The sequence below is a fragment of the Mustela nigripes genome, chromosome 13, assembly GCF_022355385.1.
Source record: "Mustela nigripes isolate SB6536 chromosome 13, MUSNIG.SB6536, whole genome shotgun sequence".
In the NCBI taxonomy this organism is placed as follows: Eukaryota; Metazoa; Chordata; class Mammalia; order Carnivora; family Mustelidae; genus Mustela; species Mustela nigripes.
Genome location: NC_081569.1, coordinates 57,411,939 through 57,437,728, shown reverse-complemented (window position 1 = coordinate 57,437,728; position 25,790 = coordinate 57,411,939). Strand labels below are relative to the sequence as shown.

General features: G+C 35.1%; 1 protein-coding gene across 1 annotated transcript in view; it reads right to left on the bottom strand.

Moving 5' to 3' along the window:
• Positions 1–730: 730 nt before the first annotated feature.
• SPRED1 (sprouty related EVH1 domain containing 1) overlaps positions 731–25,790 on the bottom strand; it is a 159,632-nt gene continuing 134,572 nt past the window's right edge. The window contains exons 5-7 of the mRNA XM_059372485.1: positions 18,274–18,426; positions 5,490–5,591; positions 731–3,780 (exon numbers count right to left, since the gene is read on the bottom strand). Of these exons, the coding sequence (XP_059228468.1) occupies positions 3,130–3,780; positions 5,490–5,591; positions 18,274–18,426 (906 nt within the window). The 3' untranslated portion in view covers positions 731–3,129. The remainder of the gene's footprint in view (positions 3,781–5,489; positions 5,592–18,273; positions 18,427–25,790) is intronic.

The window sequence follows — 25,790 nt, the reverse complement described above, 5'->3', positions numbered from 1 at the left end:
CCATTAAGTTTGATTGCCAGTTCCAAATATCAAGAAATATTTTAAGACAGGATATGTAAGAAAAAAGTGCTTAAAATCTTTCAGTGACCAAAAGACACATTAGAGAAAACGTTCATTTTACAGCTCCTTTAAGATATTTCTTACTCTTGCTTTCTCTGTTTGGAGGTGACCACTACTTAAATAGCCCTTTTTATTGGTAGTAGTGATGAACCCTATTAGATCCTAATTGCCACCTCACGTCTCTGGTCTATAAATCATCCAGTAGGTGGTGCTGAAGTTCCATACCGCCTATTTCTTCAGCCTCAAATGATTCCCCTGTCAAGGCAGGAGAAAAATCATTTAATTAGCAGTTCTGAACACAACAAGCCATCAGACCAAAGTTTTTCTTGTTATGCCATCTAGATGATTTCATTTTCAATATTTACTATAACTTAAGCTGGTTTAGCCATTTGCTTATACTGCCAGATTAAAAAGCAGAGAAAGGTTTAAGGGGAAAAGCCAGTTGGCAGTGCCAAGTCTATATGCAGAAGAAAATGTTCCTGAACATATCTATACACGTTTTAAAAATGAGAAATTTAAACTATCCTTTTCCCCCCCACATAGTTCTAACTTACTCAAAAGAACATTTCCACATAGGGATTCAGATAACATTATATTATCAGTTAGTCTTCTAGACTGGTTTGGAATTTGAGTATGTTATCTATAAAGATCCAAGGTGAAATAAAAACCATTTCATCACCATAGTTTTTAATGAAGAAACTTGTTTAAAATTGTAAAGGAAAAAATGGGAATGGGATGGCAAAATCTTAGCAGCAAAGTGGTTAAACAAATTGAAAATATTAATGCACAAACATTAAAATATTAAAGCATATATGTTGCATATAAAATACAGTACAGAACCAGGAGTTGCACTATACTGATTAGTGCTTAACAGAAGAAATGATTAAATTTGTTCTTCCCAGAAGTATATACACAGTTCATTTCCACAGCATTTTCCTATAGAGCCAGCAAGTTATTTTCTTCAGTTATTCACACCTTGCTCAAACCTGAATTATGAACTCAGCACTTACAAATATGAAAATTCACTCACAAGGAAAACCAATATTTCCATTTTACCAGTAAAAAGTAATTTTGAAAGTTAACAGTCTATTCTAGGAAACCAAGTTTAGCTGAAAACTTCAAGGATGAAGATCATCTGGTGTAGCAGTGTTCAATTATATAAACAGTAAAAATAAGTCTTAAAACTGCTGCTACAGTGTCATATTTTGGATTTAGTTCATCCAATTGATTTTTAGTACAAAACTAGAAATAACCTCTTCTTCATAACATCTATAGTTATCAATATATTTTTCTTCTTTTCAATGTGAAATAATACTTCAAGATGATCTATATACACAATGTTGTCAGTTCAAGCTGTCATATAAATATAAATGCTTTCTTAAAAAAAAGTATTTTACAGACAGATAGTGTTATATACATTGTTCAGTTTGATCTGGGGCAAAAGAAGAAAGCTAACACAAGCTTAAGTGTGATATGTAAAAAGAACGATACATAAATGACATTTTAAAACCTGCATAGAAATGAGCTTCAAATGGTAGTGTGATTTTAATTTTATCACTTCGGAAACTTCAAGCCATTAAAAAAAAGGCACACTTCTCAACTTTATCCCTCTAAGGGAATGTTCTTAAAGAACCCTTTACTTGTTAGAGTTTTAATGTAACACTTAAAAAGACAAAGAAAACAAAAAACAGAGAACAACAAAAAAACAAACCAACCAGACAAATTGACCCCAACTACTTTAAACCATTTGTTGGAACATTTATCCAACTACTTAGTAAATAAAACATCCAGTAATACAATGCTCTGCAAAAGAAATAAAATTATATGTACAAGACATTTCATTCACAATGTTGGATTAAATACTTTCCTGGGACAGTTTAGTATACACTTTAACATAAATTTTGCTTTTGGCAAGTTTAAATAAAGTAAAATGCAACTGGGAAAAGTTATTGTTATGTGAATAATAAGCACTGAAAATTAAGCTTAAAAATTATTAATTACAGCTGAACATATTCTAGTTTAGCAGAATGATAAATGGAGATCTCAGTAGGAAACTTTTACATGAACTATCCAGTTACACTTTTTGCCTTGTAAAACATTTGTAAATGCAATATGATTTTTTTGAAGGAGGAAACTCTGAAAGAAAACAACTTGCTGGTTGAATACCACAAAACAAAACAAAACAACCCAAAACCTCACTTTTTTCTATAATGTTTACTCAGTCTCTTTTTATATAAAAATAAGTGTTACGTTCCCATCAGAACATTAGACAATTACATCTGTGCTTTAAAAAAAAATTGGTCACTCAAGGCTATTAGGATATTTTTAAAGATTTTAGATTACCAGAATGTACAGACAGAACTCAATATAAACTGTAGCCAAAGGGAAATGAGGATGAAAATAGCAAATCATTCACATGGAATAAAAACATTATTAACTAGATGAGTAAAATATTCAAAACATAATGGAATGTGACAGTAGATATATGTACATCTACTTGAGAACTAGGAAGGGGAAGAAAAGTTTAATATGTGATAATTCGTACCTTATATTTAGTTAAATATAAACATTTGTTATTTATACATAAAACCACTTTCAAAAAACAACTAATAAATGATTTAGTTGTACTTGTTTTATTTCTTATAATTCCCAAGTGTTAACTTTCTTAGACTGATATCAACTGTCCCTTAGTGCACTTTTAGTTTATGTCTTAATGAATTTAAAACTCTAAAAGTCCCATCACCTAATGCATAAATATACAAAAAAGCCAAAAATTAATCCCTTTTAGGTTGGATATTTTATGCTCACTTTTTATAGCCAATAACCAGAAATAGTTTCCTTTTGCAAATACTCTTTACAACCTGTAACAAAACATGCCATGCACTCAAGGGAAAAAGTTAGGCATGGCTAGCATTTGTGAAATGCCAAGAACTAACAAGTTCTGCTTCCTCCACGTGTGGCCCCAGACACCAGGCAAGATTTCATATTGCTTGCCAAAAGCTTCCACAAATCCAAGTTAGCTAATTCCTGGAAACAAAGAATTTAAGCTCGTTTTGGCACTGGATCCTTTCATCCAGCAGCTTTATGTTTCCCACCACAGCACCCACATGCCTCACCACAACGATGGCACATTCTCAAGGGGACATAGCAGCACATACATGGTACAATGAAAGACAAAGCTACTAGGGCTAACCATCGTAAGCAGAACTTGTCATCACTAGTGTCACATGAACAGGGATCAGAAAAATCTCCCTCTGAGTCTGACATACAATGATATAACATGCTCTCTGCACAGAGCATGCAACTAACTTGATATATGCATCTTTTAATAGGGTCTGGAGCATCCTGACATTTTCCCCTGCCATTTTCTTCATGATTAAACCTTTCTTGGCAGTATACACAGCGGGAACGTTCACCATCTTCTTTTCTTCGTTTTGACTTCTTAAATTTTAATGAGGAAGGCTGTGTCTTAAATACCACAGAGTCTTTGAGTGAACTTAACTTAGTCTCATCTCCACATGAGTACAGATAGTCTGATTTTTTACTGTCTGGTTTAGAAAATTGAATATTGGAATCAGTATCATCTCTCTCTAAGTCATTTTTCCACATGTCAGGATGTCTGTAGTCTGCATACCGACGTATTAAGATATCTCGAGGGTTTATTCTGACAATCTCATCCTCATCTTGAAAGCTGACGTGACGGATTGATTTCAAAGGGACCTAAAAAGGAAAGAGATGAAGACGGCAATAAGAATGGTGAAGGTTAATTGTATATGTCAATTTGGCTAAGCTGCAGTGCCCAAATATTTGATCAAACGTTATTCTGGATGTTTAAGTGAAGATGTTTCTTGGATGAGATTAATCTTTAAGATGGTGGATTATGAATGAAACACATTATCTTCCACAACACAGACAGATTTCATCAATTAGCTGACGGCCTTAACAGTATGAAGACTGAGCACCCCCAGAAAGACAGAATTCTGCCTCTGGATGGATGGGACTGCAACTCTTCCCTCAGTCTCAAGCCTGATAGCCTACTTCATATTTTGCCTATGTATCTTCACTATTCCATGAACCAATTCCTTAAAATAAATCTCTGTGTGTGTGTGTGTATACATATATATATATGTGTATATATATATATGCAACTAGTTGGTTCTGTTTCTCAGGAGAACCCTTACTCATACAGATTCTAGTACCATGAACTGGAGTATTGCTGTTAGTAAGTACCTAAAAATGTGGAAATGCATTTAGAAATGGGTAGAGGCTAACAGAGTTTTGAAGTGCATGTTACAAAAAGTCTTGAAGAGACTATTGTTAGAAATACATTAGGGATGCCTGGGTGGCTCAGTCAGTTAAGCTTCTGACTCTTGATTTCAGCTCAGATTATGATCTTGGGATCGTAGAGTCTGCTGGAGATTCTCTCCCTCTCCCTTTGCCACTCCTCCTGATTATACACGTTCTCTCTCACTCTCTAAAATATAAATAAATAAAATTTTTTAAAAAGGGGGTGGGGGAGGGAGGGGAGCAGAAGTGAGGGGAGAGGAGGGGAAAAGGAAAAGAAATTTGGGCATACAGAGAGGCAACAGGGGTGTGGATGTACAAAAGAAAAGACCATGTGAGGACACGACCAAGAAGCAGACATTTACAAGCCAGGAAGAGAAGGCTCAGAAGAAACCAAATGTGCCAACATCTTGATTTTGTGACAAAGTAATTTTGTTTTATTAAGCCACTTCATCTGATACTTTGCTATGACAGCCCTAGCAAACTAATACACATACACACTAATACACACACACACACACACACATATATATAGCTTGGCTATATGAGTCTCTGAAAATGACTTAAAACACATTACACCCACTTATTCTCATTCCCTCCCCTTCTAATCTTCTCCCAACCCCCTTTCTGGGTATATTGTCTTCCTGAGGCCCAGGAGCAAATGAAATCTTTCTGGAGATAAACCAAATGGGGTCTAAATCAAAATGACCTTTTCCCCTTTATCTATACAAGTGGGCTTCTTGTAGTCACATTTGTATTTCCTAGTCCTAGCCCTTGGACACAGTAACCGGTCTGCAGGAAAGCACCTGGATCCAGGTTGAGGCAAACTTCCATTCTCAAGATATTATGGAACTGGGGCTAAAAAAACCCCTCCAGATCTGGGCTACAGAAATGGTGCATACAGTCTATTAAATTACCAATATATAATTCCTATCAGCTTTATCCAGTGATAAACATACAGGGGCAATCCCCAGACTCAAACCAGAAACTTGGATAGAGTTTAAGTAATCATAAATACAGCAAATGTACACATGAAAAAACTTTTCTAGTATAATTCAGCTACATGGAGAATGAGAGGACTAAAAAATTTCACCTATTTGTTAATTAGTTATATTCTATATCGGAAGATAAAACTAAGAACTTACCCTATTTTGGGACTTCAGACTTCCACAATCCTTGGATATTTGCCGTTGTACATATTCTATACTTCTGCTCTGAATGTCTAGGCCCGGATGACTGAACGTTATCTAAAAAATAAACAATTTCTACTTAAGTGACAAGAGAATGTATTTATTTTTAATAAAACTATGTGCAGTATGTATTCCAAAACTTTATAGCCTATTAGTAGTGAAGCTTTTCAAAACAGTTTTAAGAAAAAAGAATCACTTGAATTATCCTATTATTTAAACTTAGGTCATTCGTCACACATTTATTTTTATTTTTAAGATTTTATTTTTTATTTCAAAGAGAGAGCACGAGAAGGGGGAGGGTCAGAGAAGCAGACTCCCTGCTCAGCAGGGAACCCAATGGGGGACTCAATCCTGGGACTCCAGGATCATGACCAGGGCTGAAAGTTGGCCACTTAACCAACTGAGCCATCAAGGCACTCTTCCTTACACATTAAAATTTTAATTTTGAAAGTAACACGAACTTCTGGTTTCTGAATCTGCATGTGAGGAACTTAGTAATTGCCATTCTGTCCTAACAAGCAAAAAACCTAAATAGAAAAAAATATCACTAACTCTTCTCAGATCTGTGATAGAGAGGATGACACAGTGTAAACCACTGCCTCCAAGATTGGAGACAAACAGGAAAATAAAGGGAGTCACAGCTCACCAGAGCAGATTCATGAGCAGAAATTGCAAGAGAAACCAGTGCTGAGGTAGGAAAACCTGAACTATAATTGATGGGGTCCCAGAGCTCAGTGTACATATGGAGTTAAAAACTCCAAGTGGAAGCAGTCATAGTGAAGCTCTCGAAGTTTTGTTGGGATTTACCTCCAAGAGCTCAACCAGGTTCTTGCAGTAAATACCAGAGAAATCCCTGCATGCTTTCAGAAGGAGGAGGGGAAAATGAACCTTTTGTAACTATGTCATAATACTCCTTTTTTGTTTGTTTTTTAAACAAGGTTTGCCCTCAGGAGAAACTAGTTAACCAGAGCCTGACCTAGGATATTATCAGAGCCTACTTGACCTAGGAAAAGAGAGCCAACTTTAGTCAACTCTAACCATGGGACCCAACTAAAAAGTTAGAAAAAAACTGCAAAATACTTGTGGAGTTCACAGTCCAGAAGCATAGGCTCATTCTAAAAGATAGACTTAATCAAAGGACTACGGAATGCTTCCCCTCCCCACCACATACTAAAGACCTATTTATAGCAGTTCCTTTTACCCAGTACATCATGTCTAGCTTTAAGAAAAAAGAAAAAATTTGTAAAACATATTGAAAGGCAAAGGCAAAAACACAATTTGAAAAGATAGAATAAGCATCAGAACGAGACATAGCAGGGCTGTTGGGATTAGGAGACTAGGAATGGAAAACAACTATGATTAATATATTAAAAGCTCTGATGGATAGACAGCATGCAAGAATAAATGAGCAATACAAGGAAAGAGACAGAAACTAATAAGGAATCAAAGAAATGCTAGGGGTCACAAACATTAAGAGAAATGGAGAATGCCTTTGCTGAACTTATTAGACTGGACATGACTGAGGGAAAAAAAATCTCTGAGCTATTTAAAATAGTAACGACTGAGAATTCACAACTAAATTAATGTCGGACATCAAACCACAGACACAGGAAACTCAAAGAACACCAAGCAGAATAAATGCCAAAAAACACACTACACTCAAGAATATCATTTTCAAACTATAAAAACTCAAAGATAAAAAAATCCTGAAAAATGAACAAAAACAAAAGTTCCTCACTTACAGAAGAGCAAAGAATTACTTAAGGTGGTGAAAGAAAAAAATCTGTCAGCCTAGAATTCTGTACCTTGCCAAAAAGCAAACTTCAAAAAAGATAAAGACTTTCTCAGGCAAATAAAAACTAAAGAAATTTGTTGTCAGTAGACCTGCTTTATAAGAAATGTTATGAAGTTATGAAGAAATGTTATGAAGGAAAATGATATAGATCAGAAACTCAGATATATGTAAGAGTAAAGGAGCACTGAGAAAAAATAATTTATTTTCAAAATAAAATACAATTTCATTTTCTTATTATTATTTTTTTAAGATTTTATTTATTTAGCAGAGAGAGAGAGGGAGAGAGAGCAAGCACAGGCAGGCAGAATGGCAGGCAGAATGGCAGGCAGAGGCAGAGGGAGAAGCAGGCTCCCTGCTGAGCAAGGAGCCCGATGTGGGACTCGATTCCAGGACGCTGGGATCATGACCTGAGCTGACGGCAGCTGCTTAACCAACTGAGCCACCCAGGCATCCCTCCTTTTCTTATTCTTAACTGAGCTGCAAATAGGAATAATACACTATGCTAACACTAATCAAAAGAAAGCAAATATAATTCATTTCAGACAAGGCATACTTCAAAGCAAACAAAGTTTACTGGTCATAAAGAGGGGCACTAAGGAGCGCCTGGGTGGCTCGGATGGTTAAGCGTCTGCCTTTGGCTCAGGTCATGATCCTGGGGGTCCTGGGATCGAAGCCCACATTGAGCAGGGAGCCTGCTTCTTTGTCTCCCTCTGCCTCTCCCCCTGCTTGGGAACCCTCTCTCTCTCTCAAAGGAATACATTAAATCTTAAAAGAAAATAAAGAGGGCATTACATAATGTTATGAGATTAATTTTCTAAGACCTGCAATCCTTAATGTGTACATGCTTAAGAACAGAGCATTAGCTTACAGAAGGCAAAACCCGATAGAACCGCAAAGAGATACATAGGTACCTATTACCACAGCCGGAGACTTCAATACCCTTCTATCATAAAAGGACAGATCCAACAGGCAGAAAATCAGTAAGGACATAGTGGACATAGTAAGGACATAATGAATTCAACACAATCAACCAAGCGAATATAAATGACATCTACAGACTACTTAATAGCAGAATACATATTTTCTCAAGCTCACATGAACATTAACCAAGACAGACCACATTCTGGGCCATAAAACAGACTTTGCTAAATTTAGAAGAATAGAAATTACAGTGTCTGCTCTTACACCACAAAGGAATTAAACTAGAACTCAGCAACAGAAGGGTAAGCGAAAAATCCCCCCAAATATAGAGATTAAACAAAACAACACACTTTTAAATAACATATAGATCAAAGAAGAAAGCAACAGAAAATAAGTAGTATTTTGAACATAACAGAAATGAAAATTGTGGGACAGAGTGAAGGAAGTCCAAATCCAAATATATTAGAGAAGAATCAGTAATCTAAGTTTTCACCACTGCAAATTAGAAAAAGAAGATTAAATCCAAAGGTAGAGTTCTAGCTAATGCAATAAGACAAGAAAAGGAAATAAAAGGCATATAAATTGAGAAGGAAGAAATAAAACTGATCTTGTTCACAGATGACATAATCATCTATGTAGAAAATCTGAAAGAACTGATAAAGTAACTCCTAGAATAAAAAATAAGGCCATAAGATACAAGATTTATATATAAAAGACAATCACTTTCCTATATATGAACAATAAACATACAGAGTTTGACATTAAAAACACCGTACTATTCACATTAGCACTCCACAAAATGAAATACTTGGGCACACATCTAACAAAATATGTATGTAACATCTGTATGAGGAAAACGATAAAATGCTGATGAACAAAATAAAAGAAAATAAATGCAGAGATATTCCACATTCAAGACTGGGAGACTCAATACCATCAAGACGTCTGGTCTACAGAGTCAATGAAATCCTAATTAAACCCCAGCATATTCTTTTGTAGATACTGACAAACTGATGCTAAAGTTTACAGAAAGAGGTAAAAGACCCAATATACCCAATACCATACTGAAGTAGAATTAAAGCTGGAAGAGTGACATTACCTGACTTCCAGGCTATATTAATCAAGACAGTGTGGTATCAGCAAAAGAACAAATAGATCAATGGAACAGAAGATATGACCCTGGTAATGGCGATAACTTTTTAGATACAACACAACCCATGAAAGAAAGAACTGATAATGTGGACTTCATTAAAAATTTAAAACTTCTGTTCTGCAAAATACAATGTCAAAATAATAATAAGACAAGCCACAGACTGGAGAAAATATTTGTAAAAGATATCTGATAAAGGACTGTTATCAAAAATATACAAAGAACTGTTAAAAACCAAACAACCCAATTTAAAAAATGGGCCAAGATCTCTAAAGGTATTTCACCAAGAAAGATACACAAATGGAAAGTAAGCAAATGAGAAGATGCTGCGTACCTTAAGTCATCAAGGAAATGCAAATTAAAATAATGAGATACCGCTACACAACTAGTAGAATGGCCAGTATTCAGAACACTTAGAATGCCAAATGCTGGGGAGAACATGGAGCAAGAGGAGCCCTTACTGACTGCTGGGTGGGAATTCAAAATGGTACAAGCTACTTTGGAAGACAATTTGCTAATTTCTTACAACACTAAACATATTCTTCCCACATGATCCAGCAAATTGTGCTCTTTGATATTTACTCATAAGATTCAAAATCTTATGTCCAGACAAAAATCTGCACAGCAATATTTATAGCAGCTTTGAAGGGATAAAGTGTGGTATACCCAGACAATAGAGAGTATTATTCAGTATTTTTTTAAAAAAAGTCATGGAAGAGTTTTACATATATATTACTAATTGAAAGAAACCAATCTGAAAAGGCTATACACGTTATGATTCCAACTATATGACTTTCTGATCCAGGCAAACTATAAAGATAGTAAAAAGATAAGTGGTTGCCAAGAGTTGTGTTTTGGGGGGGTGGAGTAGAGGTGAATAGAAGGAACACAGAGAATTTTTAGAGCAATAAAAAAACTCCATGATACCATAATGATGGATACACGTCATACATTTGTACTTGTAGTATAGGGAGAAAATCTTTGAGAAAATAATAGGGAGGAATTTGCAGAAACACCATCAGGAAAAGAATGATAAATTTAGTTGCATTAAAATTTAGAGTATCTATTCATCAAAAAACCCTTTAAGAGAGTGAAAAACTACCAGAAACTAAGAGATATTGCCCATAAATAAAACTAAAAATGGAGAAATGCTACTGAAAATTTTATTATTCAGATTACTCAGAAACAAGGTCATAGAAGACCACTTAGTTAAAATCATTTTATAAAGGAAAAATCACAGCTATTTCTATAATCTCACAAATGCTCAATATCTCTTATTCCTAGAACACGTGAATCCTATAGACTAATTTGTCTAATTTGTTCAGAGTCTTCTGTACACATCAATGTCAATGTTTCCTATACATGCTGACGTAAGTCTTACATATGTTTGTACTAGCGGTATGCCTAGTAACAACAAAAACATGCAAACAACTGAAATATCCACTGGCTAGAGAAGAAGAAATAAGTGGTTGAGCTACCAAGAAAAGCACAGGAATGCAAAGCAAATAAAATCCAAGGTAATGGTTACCTCTAGAATAAAAAGCAAGGAGATGAGACTGGGGGTGCTCTTTAAGTTGTTTGCTGTTTTTTCAGGTGTTCATTATATATATTGTTTTCTATGTATTAAATATGTCATAAATCTTCCATCAGAAGCTCACTGATACATGTGCTTTTATTTGTCCACAATGAAATGACCTTCAGGAACTTGAAAGTAAGCAAAATTGAGTACAAGAGCTATAATGGCTTCTAGGCCTATTAGATCTAACTGACCTAATACCTGACTGAGAGCATTAACATTTTGAAAGAATGTACCTATCCATCAAAAGGATTTAAATAGCCTATAGAAGCACAGAAAATGAGTCAAAGACAAATACTTACAATGCCTATCTATGCATATCTTGAGGAAAAACCTAGTGTTTTTTTCAGCTAGTGTTAAGTAACAATTCTCCAGAGGTCTCATTTCTGCAGATCTGGTGAGGAAAGGCACTGTTTGCCTTTGTTTCAGACTATTTCTATGCCAAGATGTGTGTAAAGTGAAACCACTGAAGTATAATATCTTCCCAGTTTTCAGTTAGGTTTGTTTAGTATCCAGTATGACTACAACACTGTCTCCCTCCCCGGCAAAAGTCAGGCAAAACTTACTGTCCTTTAAAAAAGACTTGGGTTCCCTAAGCCCAGGGTTCCAATGCTGTGATGCAAACTCAAATGAGTGTGCAACATCTACTGAGCATCTCAGCACCAACCCCAGGGGGCCTAGAAGGCCAGGGGGCCAACGCAATCATGAAGCTCAGGCTACTTTATTGTGCTGTTAGTAATAATGCCCTTTGTCTCTCATCTACCAGTCTTCTTTTCTGTCAGCATCCATAGAAACTGCAGGTTAACCTGTTAGCCAGGATGAAAATCTCAGACCTTTTGTACTTCTTGTCTAATCCTTTTGGCAAGATCATTCTGTTGCAGGGAAGGATCCATCAAGCTATCCAGTCAAAGGCAATTAAACATCCAAGCACGTAAGTACTCTGTTGAGCATGTGTGCATGAAGCTAGATTCTGGCAATCATCTAGTATCTCATGAAGATCTATTTTCTGTAGACAATGTACTAAAACAAGCTACACTAGTACTACAGTCCACATGATAGCTTAAATTAAATTTTCCATTCTAATTTTTATTAAACATTTTTCTTAAATTTGATTATTTTATGCCATGAAAGATGACGCATGTCTTAACATCCTGACAAAATATGGTTTCTGACCTTCAAGTTTAAGGCCAGACTCTGTAATACAGGTAATTCATTCTGTGAGGCCTATTAGGGGACATCCAAATGGACAAGTGGAATACCACTATAACAGGACTGTGCCAAATATAAATGTGCATTATTCCTGTTAAGAAGCTCTGTAATTACTTATTAAATGCATAGTTAATATCTACAGTAGCTTTAAGGGAGAATACCTACTCTACTCTAATCCCTAATAAACTGAGTTCACTTATTTTAACATCAGCAAATGGGTAATTAAATGTCTAGTTAAACAAACTCATAAAACATAACCCTTGTTTCTCTATGTCACATCAATCTTAGAGATAAGGAAAAGTTGTAAAGAAGCTGGAATTTAGATCCTAACAGTCTGGCTCCAGAAGCCATGTTCAAAATCCCCATGCTAAGAGCTGCCTGGCAAATGTTTACTTCCCTCTCTGCAGTGACCTAGCATTATTTTGTAGTTTTCTGCAAGGCCACTATATTCTTCAACCACTCCACTACTACCATCATTGCCAAGCTGGGAGAAGGGCTCAGTTCTTCTCTCTCCCATCAGTCAAAAGAGTAGCTTAAAGTTTATAGTTCTCTCAGCCAAGAAAGGTAGGCCACATAAGTTCCCAGGGTCTGGGATGATATTAGTTTATTGTAACTTTGTGTCAGAGTCACCAAGATTTTTCCCACTGCTCAACTATATGAATCACAGGTCTACTTCAGGATGTTTGTATATCCCACTCTCCTCCACTAATGAGTTTTTCTGCCCATCGCTCAAGATATTGGAACATATTTTGTATTTAAAAGTATTAAACTGGATACCCCCAATCTTAACTATCTTATTTCCTAGGAAGCCTAGATGCTAATGAGCAAATAATGACTCCAGATGGATTGTTCTGATTCCAAAAATCCCCGGAAAAGGTATGCAAACTATTTTCAGTCTCTATTTTTGCTATTATTTTTCTCAAAGTGAAACTGGCTTAAAATTACTTTTTCCTTCTTGTACCAATTAATTTTTCTTGCATTTCTTATAAAATTTCATAGTAAAATTAGACAAAACATGCATAAACTATAGATAATTTCTATCTCCCAAATGAGGTAGTTTGTCATAGAGGTTGCTGTGAAGAGCAATGAGTTATAGAAGTGCTTTCCATAGTACTCAGCATACAGTAGAGACCAGCTATGATAAGGTTCAAGGGGCCACACTTAATCAGATTCAATGAAATATAAAGCTGCCTGTTTACCATAAAAGGAAATACTTTAATCTGAGTTAGAATAAAAAGGAAGAGAAGGAGAAGAGGAAGAAGGTAGAAGGAAGAAACATTTAACATTTGTAAATAACCTCAGAATTCTTATAATCAACAAGTATCAATCTAATGACATTCATTCAGAGGTACTTAATGATTCTATGCATGAATTTCTTTGCTGACAAAAACTAAAGATATTGTTTCTGCTCAAGTGTAATATCAGAATCAAAAGCACTTAGTGAAAGACCAAAAGACTATAAAAATCTCATTTTAAATAGTCTTCTTGATTTCCTAAGATAATTACAGAGGTTAGATAAAATTATTAAACATGAAAACACATATAACACTTCTAACAACTAATCTGAAAATAATTAAATATGAGAATGAAAGTCATCTTCCAAAGTAAAAGCAGAACAATTTTCTGAAATTAATGTGTTGCTTTCAGTAATTTTTTTATTTATGATAAACACCAGGAAGAAATACTACCAGGTTCCTTTATGCCACTTCATATACCATGATTTAGAGGGGAAAATGTGAAGAATATCGATATAAACTGCAGTTCTAGGTACTGGGGGAACACTCATGTGTTTGACAGAACAAATCAAGACAATCAAACACTATCAAAGAAAAAAAGAGTCTCATCTTCTTAGAAGGAGAAAAAAAAAGCTTCACCAATAGATGACAATACCAATGTGTTTGAAAAATGGCCAACGTGAAAACGAAAGGGCCTATAAATTCTGAGGACGGGGGGAAAGTGGAACTTCATTCAGTGAAGTAAACAATTAAAAACTATCTGATCACATGAAAGATTTGAGAGTCATCTTTTTCACCATGAAATAATCACAAGTTTATTTAATGATGATACACATCATTCAGAATAGAAGAGCCCACATGTCCTAACATACAACCTTCGGATATTAGGTCAATCTTTCACTCTGTGCTAACAGGAGTGGGAAGTGGGAGTGGTCCTATATTGGTGGTGACAGAAGTAACTGTCCTAGTCTTGCCCATCTCAGATAATGGCATCGTTACTCATTCTCTTGCTTAGACCTCAAACTTAGAAGGCATCCTGGACTCTAATCTATTATCCAGACTCTTTTGGCTCTTCCTTCCAGAATTTACTCCTTATCTAACCAATTCTCATCATTTCTATCTAGTCCAAATCACCAAAATCTTTCACCTGGATGAAAACAATAGCTTCAAAATTGGTCTTAATTCCACTCATGACCACATCCTAACTGTCCATTCTCCACACAGAAGCCATAATAATGTTTTAAAAATGCAACTGGGACCTTAATTGGAGATTAAAAACCTTCCAATTGCTTCTCATTGAAACTAGAACAAAATTCCTACTCCTCCCAACAGCCTACTCTATCCAAACTCTACTAAATTCTCTAACTATAACTTGCAGTATATTTACCACCTTTGCTCACTAACTGTCAGGTCTTCTCTGACATACCAAGCTGCTGCTTGGATATCCCGTCCCTCACCCCTGGATTTTCACATGACTATTATGTTTTGTTTTGATATTACTCATATCTTCATATAAATAGCTCCCCCAGAGGACTTTCCCTATCACCTTATAGCTCTATGTAAGTCCCCCTCTATATTCCTACTATTCTATTTCCCATTACTTTATTTCATAGCACTGTTACTATCTATTATTGCTTTAACTTATTTATTGTCTATCTCCCTTACTAGCATTTATATCCTTCATGAGGCTAGGGATGTTATTTTTCTTGTTCACAGCTACTGTCAGGGCTTAGAAGAGGGCCTGGCACATAGTAGGTGCTCTAGCATTTATCACATGTACATATTTCAAAAACATATCAATGTCTGCATGAATGAGTGATCTTCCTTAACCCCTAAAATAACACTACAGGAGCAAGTTTTATTATCATTGATATTTACATATGAGGAAACAGTAAGACGGAGAGCATTAGTTTTGTAATCTGAAGTAAATTAAAAGGACAGGATTTAAAACTAGATCTGTCTTTGTCTGAAGCCCAAGATCTTACCAACTGGTGGAGAAATTTCTATCCAGGAACAATTTTTCTCCCAGTGCCTAGCTTGGTTCTATTAAGCAAACAAGACCATATGAAAAACAGCAAAGTAACAAGTTTAGGGAGGAAATGTAAAACATACAGATTAAATTTACACAAGGCAAAAAAAGAAACATCTCTTTGCTCAAAGGATGCCATGAATAGCCTTGCCAATCTCTTGCCAATCAGCCGTAAGTATGATTAAACCAGGATCTGGCACTTGACACAAAGGCAAGCCATATACTTACAAGATAGTCTAGAACAGGAGCTCTGCCCAAAAGTGGCAAAGTTGGATAATGTGCAACATTTTATCTCTTCTTTGCCTAACTGGCCCATCCTGTAACCTTGGAATGGAGAGCTATGTAGCATATATAAATAAACCTTCCTTGAGCTGAACCAATAGGCTTCCTTCTTGTAAGAATATGGAATTGGTTTGGGACTATAAGGATCCAGGTTAGAATGTCATGTTGACTGAAGAGCTAAGCCTGACATTCTAAAAGTCATAATACACTACTAATCAATGAGGAAACAAAGAACCTAGACCCCAGGAAAAAAAGAATGAAATGGGTATGTAAAGAGAAACAGAGATAAATGGCCATGCTGAGTTTGTATGAAAAAGATAGAGGGAAAGAGTGGGAATGAGGAAAGAGAGAAGCTACTTAATGCCTAGCATCTCAAAAGTCCTACCTGTATTTATCCTCAAAATGAATCCTGAGGAATGCCACTGAGTCATTAAAATAAAGTCTCACACGGCACTGCCCCCACCCCCGCTGGGTAAATATATACAATGAAACACTACACATCCAACAAAAACTTTGCCCTTTGCAACGACAAGGTTGGAACTAGAGGGTATTATGCTAAGTGAAATAAGTCAGGAGAAAGACAATTATCTTAAAATCTTTCTGATACGTGGAATTTAAGAAACAATGCAGAGGATCATAGGGGAAGAGAGGAAAAAACGAAACAAGACAAAACCAGAGAGGGAGACAAACTGTAGAGACTTATAGGAAACAAAATAAGGGTTGCTGGATGAAGAGATGGGTGATGGATACTGGGGAGTGTGTTGTACTGAGCACTGGGTATTATATAAGATAGATGAACCCTACACCCTGTACCTCTGGAACAAATAACATTGTGTGTAAAATTAAAAAATTATAATATAACGAAGTAAGGTCACCAAGTGATCCTAAATTAATCAAGTTCCCAGCACTGAATAAGACCAGGAATAAACCGAATCAAAACATCATTTGCTTCTTTTTTTTTTTTTTTTTTTTTAAAGATTTTATTTATTTATTTGACAGAGAGAAATCACAAGTAGATGGAGAGGCAGGCAGAGAGAGAGAGAGAGGGAAGCAGGCTCCCTGCTGAGCAGAGAGCCCGATGCGGGACTCGATCCCAGGACCCTGAGATCATGACCTGAGCCGAAGGCAGCGGCTTAACCCACTGAGCCACCCAGGCGCCCACATCATTTGCTTCTAAGCTGATGCTGTTAGCATTTATCTATTCTCTCATTCAACAAATGTTAACTAGAGGTTCACTTTATTCAGAAACTTCTAGGTTTCTGAAGATATCAGGGAACAAACTAAAAGTACAAATAGAAAAATTAAATACATTAAAGTTAGGAAGTGATAAATGTTATGAAGAAAAATAAAGCAGAATAAAGATAGAGTAGTGATAGAAAAGTTGTTATTTTATTTAGAGTACCCAGGGAAGGGTTCATAGAAAAGGTGACCTCAAGTGAGGGGTAAACTCCATGAAAATCTAGGAGAAAAATGTTCCAGATAGAAGGAAGAGCAAATGCAAAGCAAATTTCTTCCCTAACAAGCTGCATGTTTGAGATCCTCAGGTTAAAATGAGAATCATGAAATGAGAATCAGGTGGGCTTTAGTCATAGCCACAGTCCCAACAGACACTAATACATCTTATAAATAACATATATCAAGAAGAGTACTTTAAAACATTTTTAATTTTTTTTTTTTTTTAAGATTTTATTTACTTATTTGACAGACAGAGATCACAAACAGGCAGAGAGGCAGGCAGAGAGAGAGGAGGAAGCATGCTCCCCGCTGAGGAGAAAGCCCAGCAATAGGCTCCATCCCAGAACCCAGAGATCCTGATCTGAGCTGAAGGCAGAGACTTAACCTAAAGGTGCCCCTAAAACATTTTTTTAAAAAGCACTTTGATTGGCTTCTGATTTTGTAGACATATACTGGGTATCGTTTAAACCACATGTCTTCATACTGAAACAGTTAAAATGCTTATTTAACAATGAAAGCATTTGTTTCTATTACTAAGAGAAATGGGGTCATGAATGGTCTAACAGATTTGATAACATTTGTGAGTGACATAAAAATAGGGTTACAGCCTACTATTAAGGTCTCATTTTTAGATCAACTGGAACAATTAGAAGGTTGTATACTGAGTACCCAAAGGAAACACTTTCACTAAGTTGATTTAGGAGTACATTACTAGTATCTGAGCTAAGCTACAAGAAACAACTCAATGAAATTTATCAGTCTATATGCCAAAACAGGTATGTTTGCTCAGGATATTGTTCACAGTATCTCTAATCTGAGAAGCTTCATGTAAAGTTAGGGAAACTTTTGGTTCCTAAGAGGCTAAAATGGCTTTTCCTCCCAGATAATGAAACTATAACATACTTTCCCTTTTCACCTTTATAATAAAAAAATATAAAGTCAAATTTATGGTTTAATTTAATCACATTCTCCTAGATTTCTGTTGTTTATTTTGTCTGACAAAGGCAGATAGTCTTAATGTTCTTCTCCAATATATCCAATTTCTATACATATGAATAATACACTGAAAAATATTTAATCTTCTCACCTGATTGGCTTGGCTTTGCAAGTAAACTCTTCTGGCATTCAGATCTTCAAAGGCAGAAGGTCTTGAGCTTCTATAAGGCTCACTGGTAACAACTGTCTCTTGCTGGAAAAGATGATCTTTCACTAGAGAACTGGAAGTGTCCTCTTCAGCTGCCTAATGGAATAATCCCCCAAATTCATTAGTTGCCAGGATATAAACAAAAACAAAGTAAGAGAGTTTCAGGCTAGCAAGTATTTAGCAAATCATTAAGTACCACTACCATCATTATAAATGGCAATTCCCCAAACTCAAGTAATTATGATTAGGGAGCCAGGTCAAAATAAAATAACAATAATATTAATAATAAATCAATTTTATGAGCAAAATGGGCTTCCCTCTGGAAGACAACTTAGGAAGAATCAAAAGCCTAACCATGCCACGTGAGAGAGATAATCTAACCTAAATGAAACTTTAAACGAGAAGTGACATACATACATAGAAAATGAAGAAATTATTACAGAGAAGAAACAAATCAATGTAAGTGTTGTCTTGTAAGTTAAAAAAGCATGTACCAAGGACTGTGCTGTGCTACATGATACAGGGGATCAAAAGAAAACCACAGTCCATGATCTTACTGAATGAATGAAAGAATTAATTAGCCTGAACATGCTGATTCAACTGAGGCACACGAGACTTAGGTAGGGGATAGGCTCAATGACAGGCCCTAATGACATGTTTTTGAAATTTCATAAATAATTTGTTTAAAGATATGCAGATTTGCCATTACTTTTCCTGTTACTGTGTAATTATCTGAAAAGACTGTGAAAGCCAAATAAAAATGACAGAAATACTTTCACTGCCTTAGCTTAAAATAATATTTGGAGTAATCACTACAGGGCTAAATCTTAAAGGTACAAACCTTTATGAACTAAAAAAAAAAAAAAAAACCAAACATTTAAAAATCTGGTGCTCTAAGACTAAGTAATAAGATTAATAAAATAGCTAACAGATTTTAGTTTATAAATGCAGGTTCTAGTCCTTGCCCTGGAACAAAGTAGTCTTGTGATACTTAATTTCTGTGGAATTGGTTTCTTCAATTATCAAATACTTTTAATACCTATGCTATTTTAACACACGGATTTTCTTAAGGATTTAGTGAGATGATAATATATGCGAAAATGCCCTGAAAACTAAAAGCAATTGAACTTTAAAAAATATATTTGAGGGGTGTCTGAGTAGCTCAGTCGTTAAGTGTCTGTCTTTGGCTCAGTTTGTGATCCCAGGGTTCTGGGATCGAGCCGGGAGTCCGGGTCCCTATTTGGCAGGGAGCCTGCTTCTCCCTCTCCCACTCCGTGCTTGTATTCCCTCTCTTGCTTTCTCTCTGTCAAATAAATATATGAAATTCTTAAATAATAAAAAAAATAATAAAATAATAGATAAAAATATATTTGAGAATGTAATATCACTTAAAACTAAAATGTCAAACCCAGTTAATTGTTCTTTTTAGCTAATTTCCATTACAATTGTTCCAGTGAGTTATGATAGTTACTGCTAAATTAATTACTAGAAATAAGTCAGTTAAATACTAGTAACCAGCAAACATTCTTTAAAAATGCAAGATGAAAATTGGAAAGAGTAAAAAATTTTGAAAGGTATTAAAATGATCTAGACAGTTTTTAAAATAATTCAAGTAACTATCAAAAATCATAAGCAGACTGAATAGAAGAAAACATGGGGGACTGGGAGGAGGTTTAGAGAAAGGGCCTAAGTTAGAAACTTGTCTCATCCAACTAAGGTATAAAATTTAAGCAATTAACTTCTCTAAATTATGGTTTTATTATAAGCTGGATATATCTGCACCAATAACTTTGGGGTTAACTGGAATACTCAAAATATTAAAATTTGTAAACAAGCATGAATTGCTCTGGTAGCAGCAGTAGTGGTGGCAGAAGTAGTACTAAGACCAGTAGTAACTACAAAGTAATTATCCTTATAATGCTGACAACTATTTGGACCAGGTTGTTTTTACTGAATTCCAATCTAATTGAGAAGTATTTTAAAATTTAAGATAAGCCTACTGAAAAATTTGTATCTGAACATCATAAACTTGTTATATAATACAAGTATTTTACTCTACTGACTTGGGTTTATTCTATTTATATTCTGTACATGAAGCAAAAACACATTTCAGTAAATCTGGTGTAACAGGAATTAAAATGTAGGAAAAAAGTCTTTAACAAAAAAATCTTCACCCACAAAAGAAATAATTCTAATAAATGTAAAAGTTCAAATTATACAGAAAAATTCTGCTCATTATCCCGACCCCATGGAATAAAACCTACTATAATTTGATAAAGAGCTTTCCAGACTTCTTAATGCATGTTTATTGGTTCAGATCCTACAAAGAATATGGTTTCACTTATACTATAGACAGTCTATCCATGTGGTGCTTTTTCTCACTTCAAAATGTATCATGGACCTTTTACCACATCAGTTTATAAAGATGTACCTTGTGCTTTGAAATGGTTGCAAAAAAGTTCAGTATTTGTTTGTAAGCAATACTCTAATTGTGAACCTTTAGATTCCTTCCAACTTTCTATTATGTATGTTGCAATGCACGTCCTTATACACACAACCTGGTGCAGTGCTAATATTATTTCCTTAGGATTCATTTCCATAAATATAATCACTGAATAAAGAATATACATATATCTCCATTGTATTACCAAGCTACCTTCTAGTAAGTTTATGTATCATTCGAAAACCCCTCAACAGTACATGTCAGAGAGACCATTTCCTCACATCTCTGTTCACACTGGGCTTTACCACTTACTGATCTTTGCCAATCTTATTTGTCAAATAAGAAAAATACTTTGTTATTTTCCAGGAACATATCTGCACTATTTCCATAATTAAAATTAATAAAACCCAAAACTTTAAGTTGGATACAACTGAGTAAAAAAGTATTCAGCTAGGTCAAATTTGAATGTTTTTAACGGAATTACAACCCTTAAAAGTAACAATTACTATGGGAACATGGACATATTCTAAAGTTAGGTGTTGGGAAAAGCCAAAAATCTTTCACAAGAGCAGAAAATTTAACACATGATATACATAAAGACTGTACATACATTTGCATGCTCCCTGGCTTTAAACAAATTATCTATAGCAGTCCTATACACCCACATTCAATGCTCTTAGGATTGTGCTGGCATAGGCTCATCTGTATTATCTATATAGTAACCGATGCCAATATTTAATGTACAATGGAAATCTGTTTCACTCTCAGAGGCTGGTATAATAATTATTCTCCTATGGTTGCTAAGAGATTGTGTAGCTTTTTCTTTTTCTAAGACTACTATAGCAATTTAATGTGTAGAGGCAAAAGGATGCTGGGTAAAACAATAAAATAATTCCAGCTGTAGCTCTCTATCAGAACATAAGGCTAGATGACAGCTGCAGAGAAAATAGAAACCGACTTTGCTCCTCTCCTCCCTTTATCCCTTCTTACTGTGTAATTCTGAGTACAGACAACTTAGCGTTGTTCTGCAAACCTTTTAAAATACGATTCCCAATGAATAATCACATGTGGAAAAAGTATTATTGGTCTACTTGCTGCTCAAGAACTTTACTCTTGTTTTTGTATATCACAAAACACAGGTTTGAAAATGTGTGTCTGGGTTATAACCAACAAGAGAAGATTTTAGTAATTATATTATTAGTTAATTTTAGCATGATGAAAGAATTTTAAAATGTTCTTTGACGAAAAAGTCTTACATTTTAGCATTGCATATGTTAAAAATGTTACAAAAACTGTTTTTCTTTTGGCATTTAAAATCATATACTCAAATTATGCAAACTTGGGAAGCACAGAAAAAATTACAATTCCACAAGCCCAGCAAAATCATCATTAATATTTTGGTGTAGCACCCAGTAGCAATTCATTTTAGATTTGACCACAATTATCTCCTATTCTGCTCACTAGATTTCTTTAGTTCCTTTGATTAGTTTAAGAGTAAGAATACACTAACCTGTGAGTTTTTAATCTTGCATTTGTCTGTGAGCTTTGTCTAAAAATACTTAATAGCACATAAAGAATTTTAAGCAATCTGAACACAGTAATCAGTTATGAAATATGGAAGGAACGAGAAGTGTACCAAGACATAATGTCCCACAAAAACAGAAAAAAGAAAACAAGTCTTCCACCCTAGGTTAATCAGCAAACAAACCAAACTACTTTTCTAATAAAGTCAGTTTGACTTAAATGTGGTGTTAGATTTTCAGGAATTGTTTATTGTCTGTTAATTTGTTTTTTAGTTATTTTGTTCCTGGTAACGATATAAATTTATACAATCCTGTAACTGGTAAATCTATTTTTAGGATTTTATCCTAAGGTCACACCTGGAAAAATACCAACAAAAATTAATGTAAGAGACTGTGGAAAATAAAGGTTCAATAAAACATGAGTGGTTAAATAAACTGTCTGGCACAGTTACGTGATTAGAATGGCTAAATGCAAAAACTCAAGTCAGATTTTGGGGGTCCACATTTTAGGATTTATACTACTTAAATTTCAACTACCACCACCACTACCATCACCAATACAAACAAGAATCCTTCCAAAACACAATTAAGGAGTAGGCCCAGCTGGCTCAGTCCATGGAGCATGAAACTCTTGATCTGATGGCTATAGGTCTGAGCTCCACACTAGGTACAGACATTACTTAAAAATAAAATGTTTAAAACACACACACAATCCAAATGGAAAAGAGACTGATTCTCATAGTACTTTAAATAAAGAAATATGTATTTGAATACAAGCAAAAGAACAAAGAAAAACCTAGGCAGAGCTACCTAAATTTTTCACAGCAGTTACGTTTGCGTAGGAATAAATGATTCCTGATTTCTTCTTTATAATTTTCTAACTGCCCTAATATTCTGCTTAAAGATGTATTAGTCTAAGAGTCAAGAACAAAATGTAAATGACAAATCATTATGCAAAAAGGTTATATAGTTCTTTTGCTCCCTTGTTAGATAACAAAAACTCAATGTGAAATATACTCAAGTTTTGGGACCTCAACTGTGGAATAGTACTTAATGTAGGATGGTGACGGTCACAGTAACATAGCATCCATTTGTTAGCTAAATAACGCCTTTCCGCGGAGGTGCCTTGGTGGCTCTGCTAGTTGGGCATGTGGCTCTTGACTCTGGCTTGGGTCATAATCTCTGTGCTGAGACCAAGTGTGCCTCTGTACTCAGTGGGTCTGCTGGAGATTCCTTCCCTCTGTCCTGCGCTCTGCTCCCATGCTCACACTGTCCCTCCCTCCAAGCACATAAATCTTTAAAAAAGGATAAAAATGCCTATCCACTTAGTTTTCAGAAACAGAGCCTTATTAAAATGTTACCACCTTTGAAAGTTATTGCATGAACAACTCATATCCCCCTTCCTAAACCAAAGTTACATTAAACAATCAATAACTAACTGTAAGTCATAATTCTTAAAATGATTTTGGCTAAGAAATGACACTATCAAAAGAGTAAGTTAGTCAAGTATTTCTCAGTGGCCAAAAGAAAAAATAAGACAACCTTCCGTTTGGATCAACTGAGTGTCAACTTTCTTTCTCCCAAAAGCATGAAATCTGAGATCTTTTCCTCTTAGAACCACAGCCTCTTGTGAGGTGAGTTTTATGGATTTTGTTACCAATTTAGCATATCTGAACAACAAGAGCTATTCTCTGGTCGGAGAAACACTGTAAAAATGATCTTATAACAAATACGAGATAGCATTTTGAAAAAACAAAAACAAAAACAAAAACACCTTAACTGGCTCATTCCCCCCACCCCGCAACTGGCTCATTAAAACAGTCAAAGAAAGAAACCAATGAAAAACAACATTCGTACTTTTTTACAGCTAGGTTAAAAATCCTAAGTGTGAAGGTTTTTCTTTACAAAGCCCTTCTTGGGTACCACCTAGGTATGTCATCAGCACTGTACTAAAAACATCAGGGATAAAAGATGAGCAAGATGCGATTTTAAATCCAAATGATAATGTATTTTATATAACCCTTCAAAGACAGATAAGAAATAAAAAGGGAGACTTCTTCCTGTTGATTTATGATGACTGATAAAGACACCAAAATTACTGAAAGCAGAAAGGGCCCACCAGGAAATAACCAAATGCCTCATATAACTTTAGAAGAAAAGGTGCTCAAATAACTGGTGAATAAATTGTTGAATAATTAAAATGGAGAGGATTTCCACTCTGATATTTTAATGTCTTCGAGACATTTAATGATCTAAATAAAACACAATCATTACCTCTTCTGGTTTAAAAAAAAAAAAAGATAATGGGGTTATTCTTTAAAACCCATTTTCGTTGCCTTTGCAAACAATCACCAATGAAGTAAACCTGACATAACCACTACTATGAATCACAACCAAGTTGTATTTGAAATAATTTCAAAATGTTTAGTTATGCCAAGCTCAAAGGTGAATTACAAAATGATGTGGTTTATTTCTGATACAGTGATTAAATTATTTTATAATCTCTAATATATTCTGAAGAATGACAGTAAAAACTTTGGCCTATCATGAAATCAATGGCACTAAGGTATATTTATGAGTTTTCTTCCATAGTTCTAATTCTGGATATCGATTCTTTAAAAATTTTTCAAACAGGAAGTTCAGAAAAATTTATCTCACATATTTGTAGCATCTCAGTATCCCCCACTCCTTTCTTGATATAATTAAGGTTAATGTATATATAATCAGGTTAGACTTTTTTAAACAATAAAGACGATTCTTTCCCTACCTGAACATACTCTCTGTTACAAAAGGGCTATAAAACCAAGATATAATACACTCTTCCACTGAAAGACAGAATTTACCCTAAGCTAGACATCATCTGAAAAACTGAGAACTGATGAAGTTTAGGGATTAAAGGAACATAACTACAGGTGTTAGCTTTCATTCTCATCATATTCCCTCCTGCTTGTGTACTGGTTAGCTATCCCTGCACAATAAATTACCAGAAAACAGCAGCTTCAAAGAACATACATTTATTATTCCACAGTTTCTGTGAGTGAGAAATTTTGAAGCACATTAGCTGAATGGCTCTGGCTTACAGTCCTTTAGGACATCACAGTAAAGGTACTATCCATGGCTGCAGTTATCTGAAGGCTTGTTTGAGGCAGGAAGACTTTCGTCTAAAATCAACCCATTTCCTTGCTGGCTGCTGAAAAAAGGTCTTAGTTCCTCACCACATGGATCTCCTCACAGAACCTCTCAAGTATCCTTGCACACAGTAGCAAGCTTCTCCCAAAATGAGTAATCCAAGAAAAAGAGCAAGATGGAAGCCACAAATTTTCTTGGGACCTACTCTCACTTCCTCCACATTCTATTTGTTAGAAGTGAGTCACAAGCACAGTGACACTCCAAGAGAGGGGAATTAGACTAGAATGAAGACAGGATATGAAAGAATTTGTGGACATATTTTAAAACCACTACTGTTCACCACTTTTTGGACAAATAATTTACAG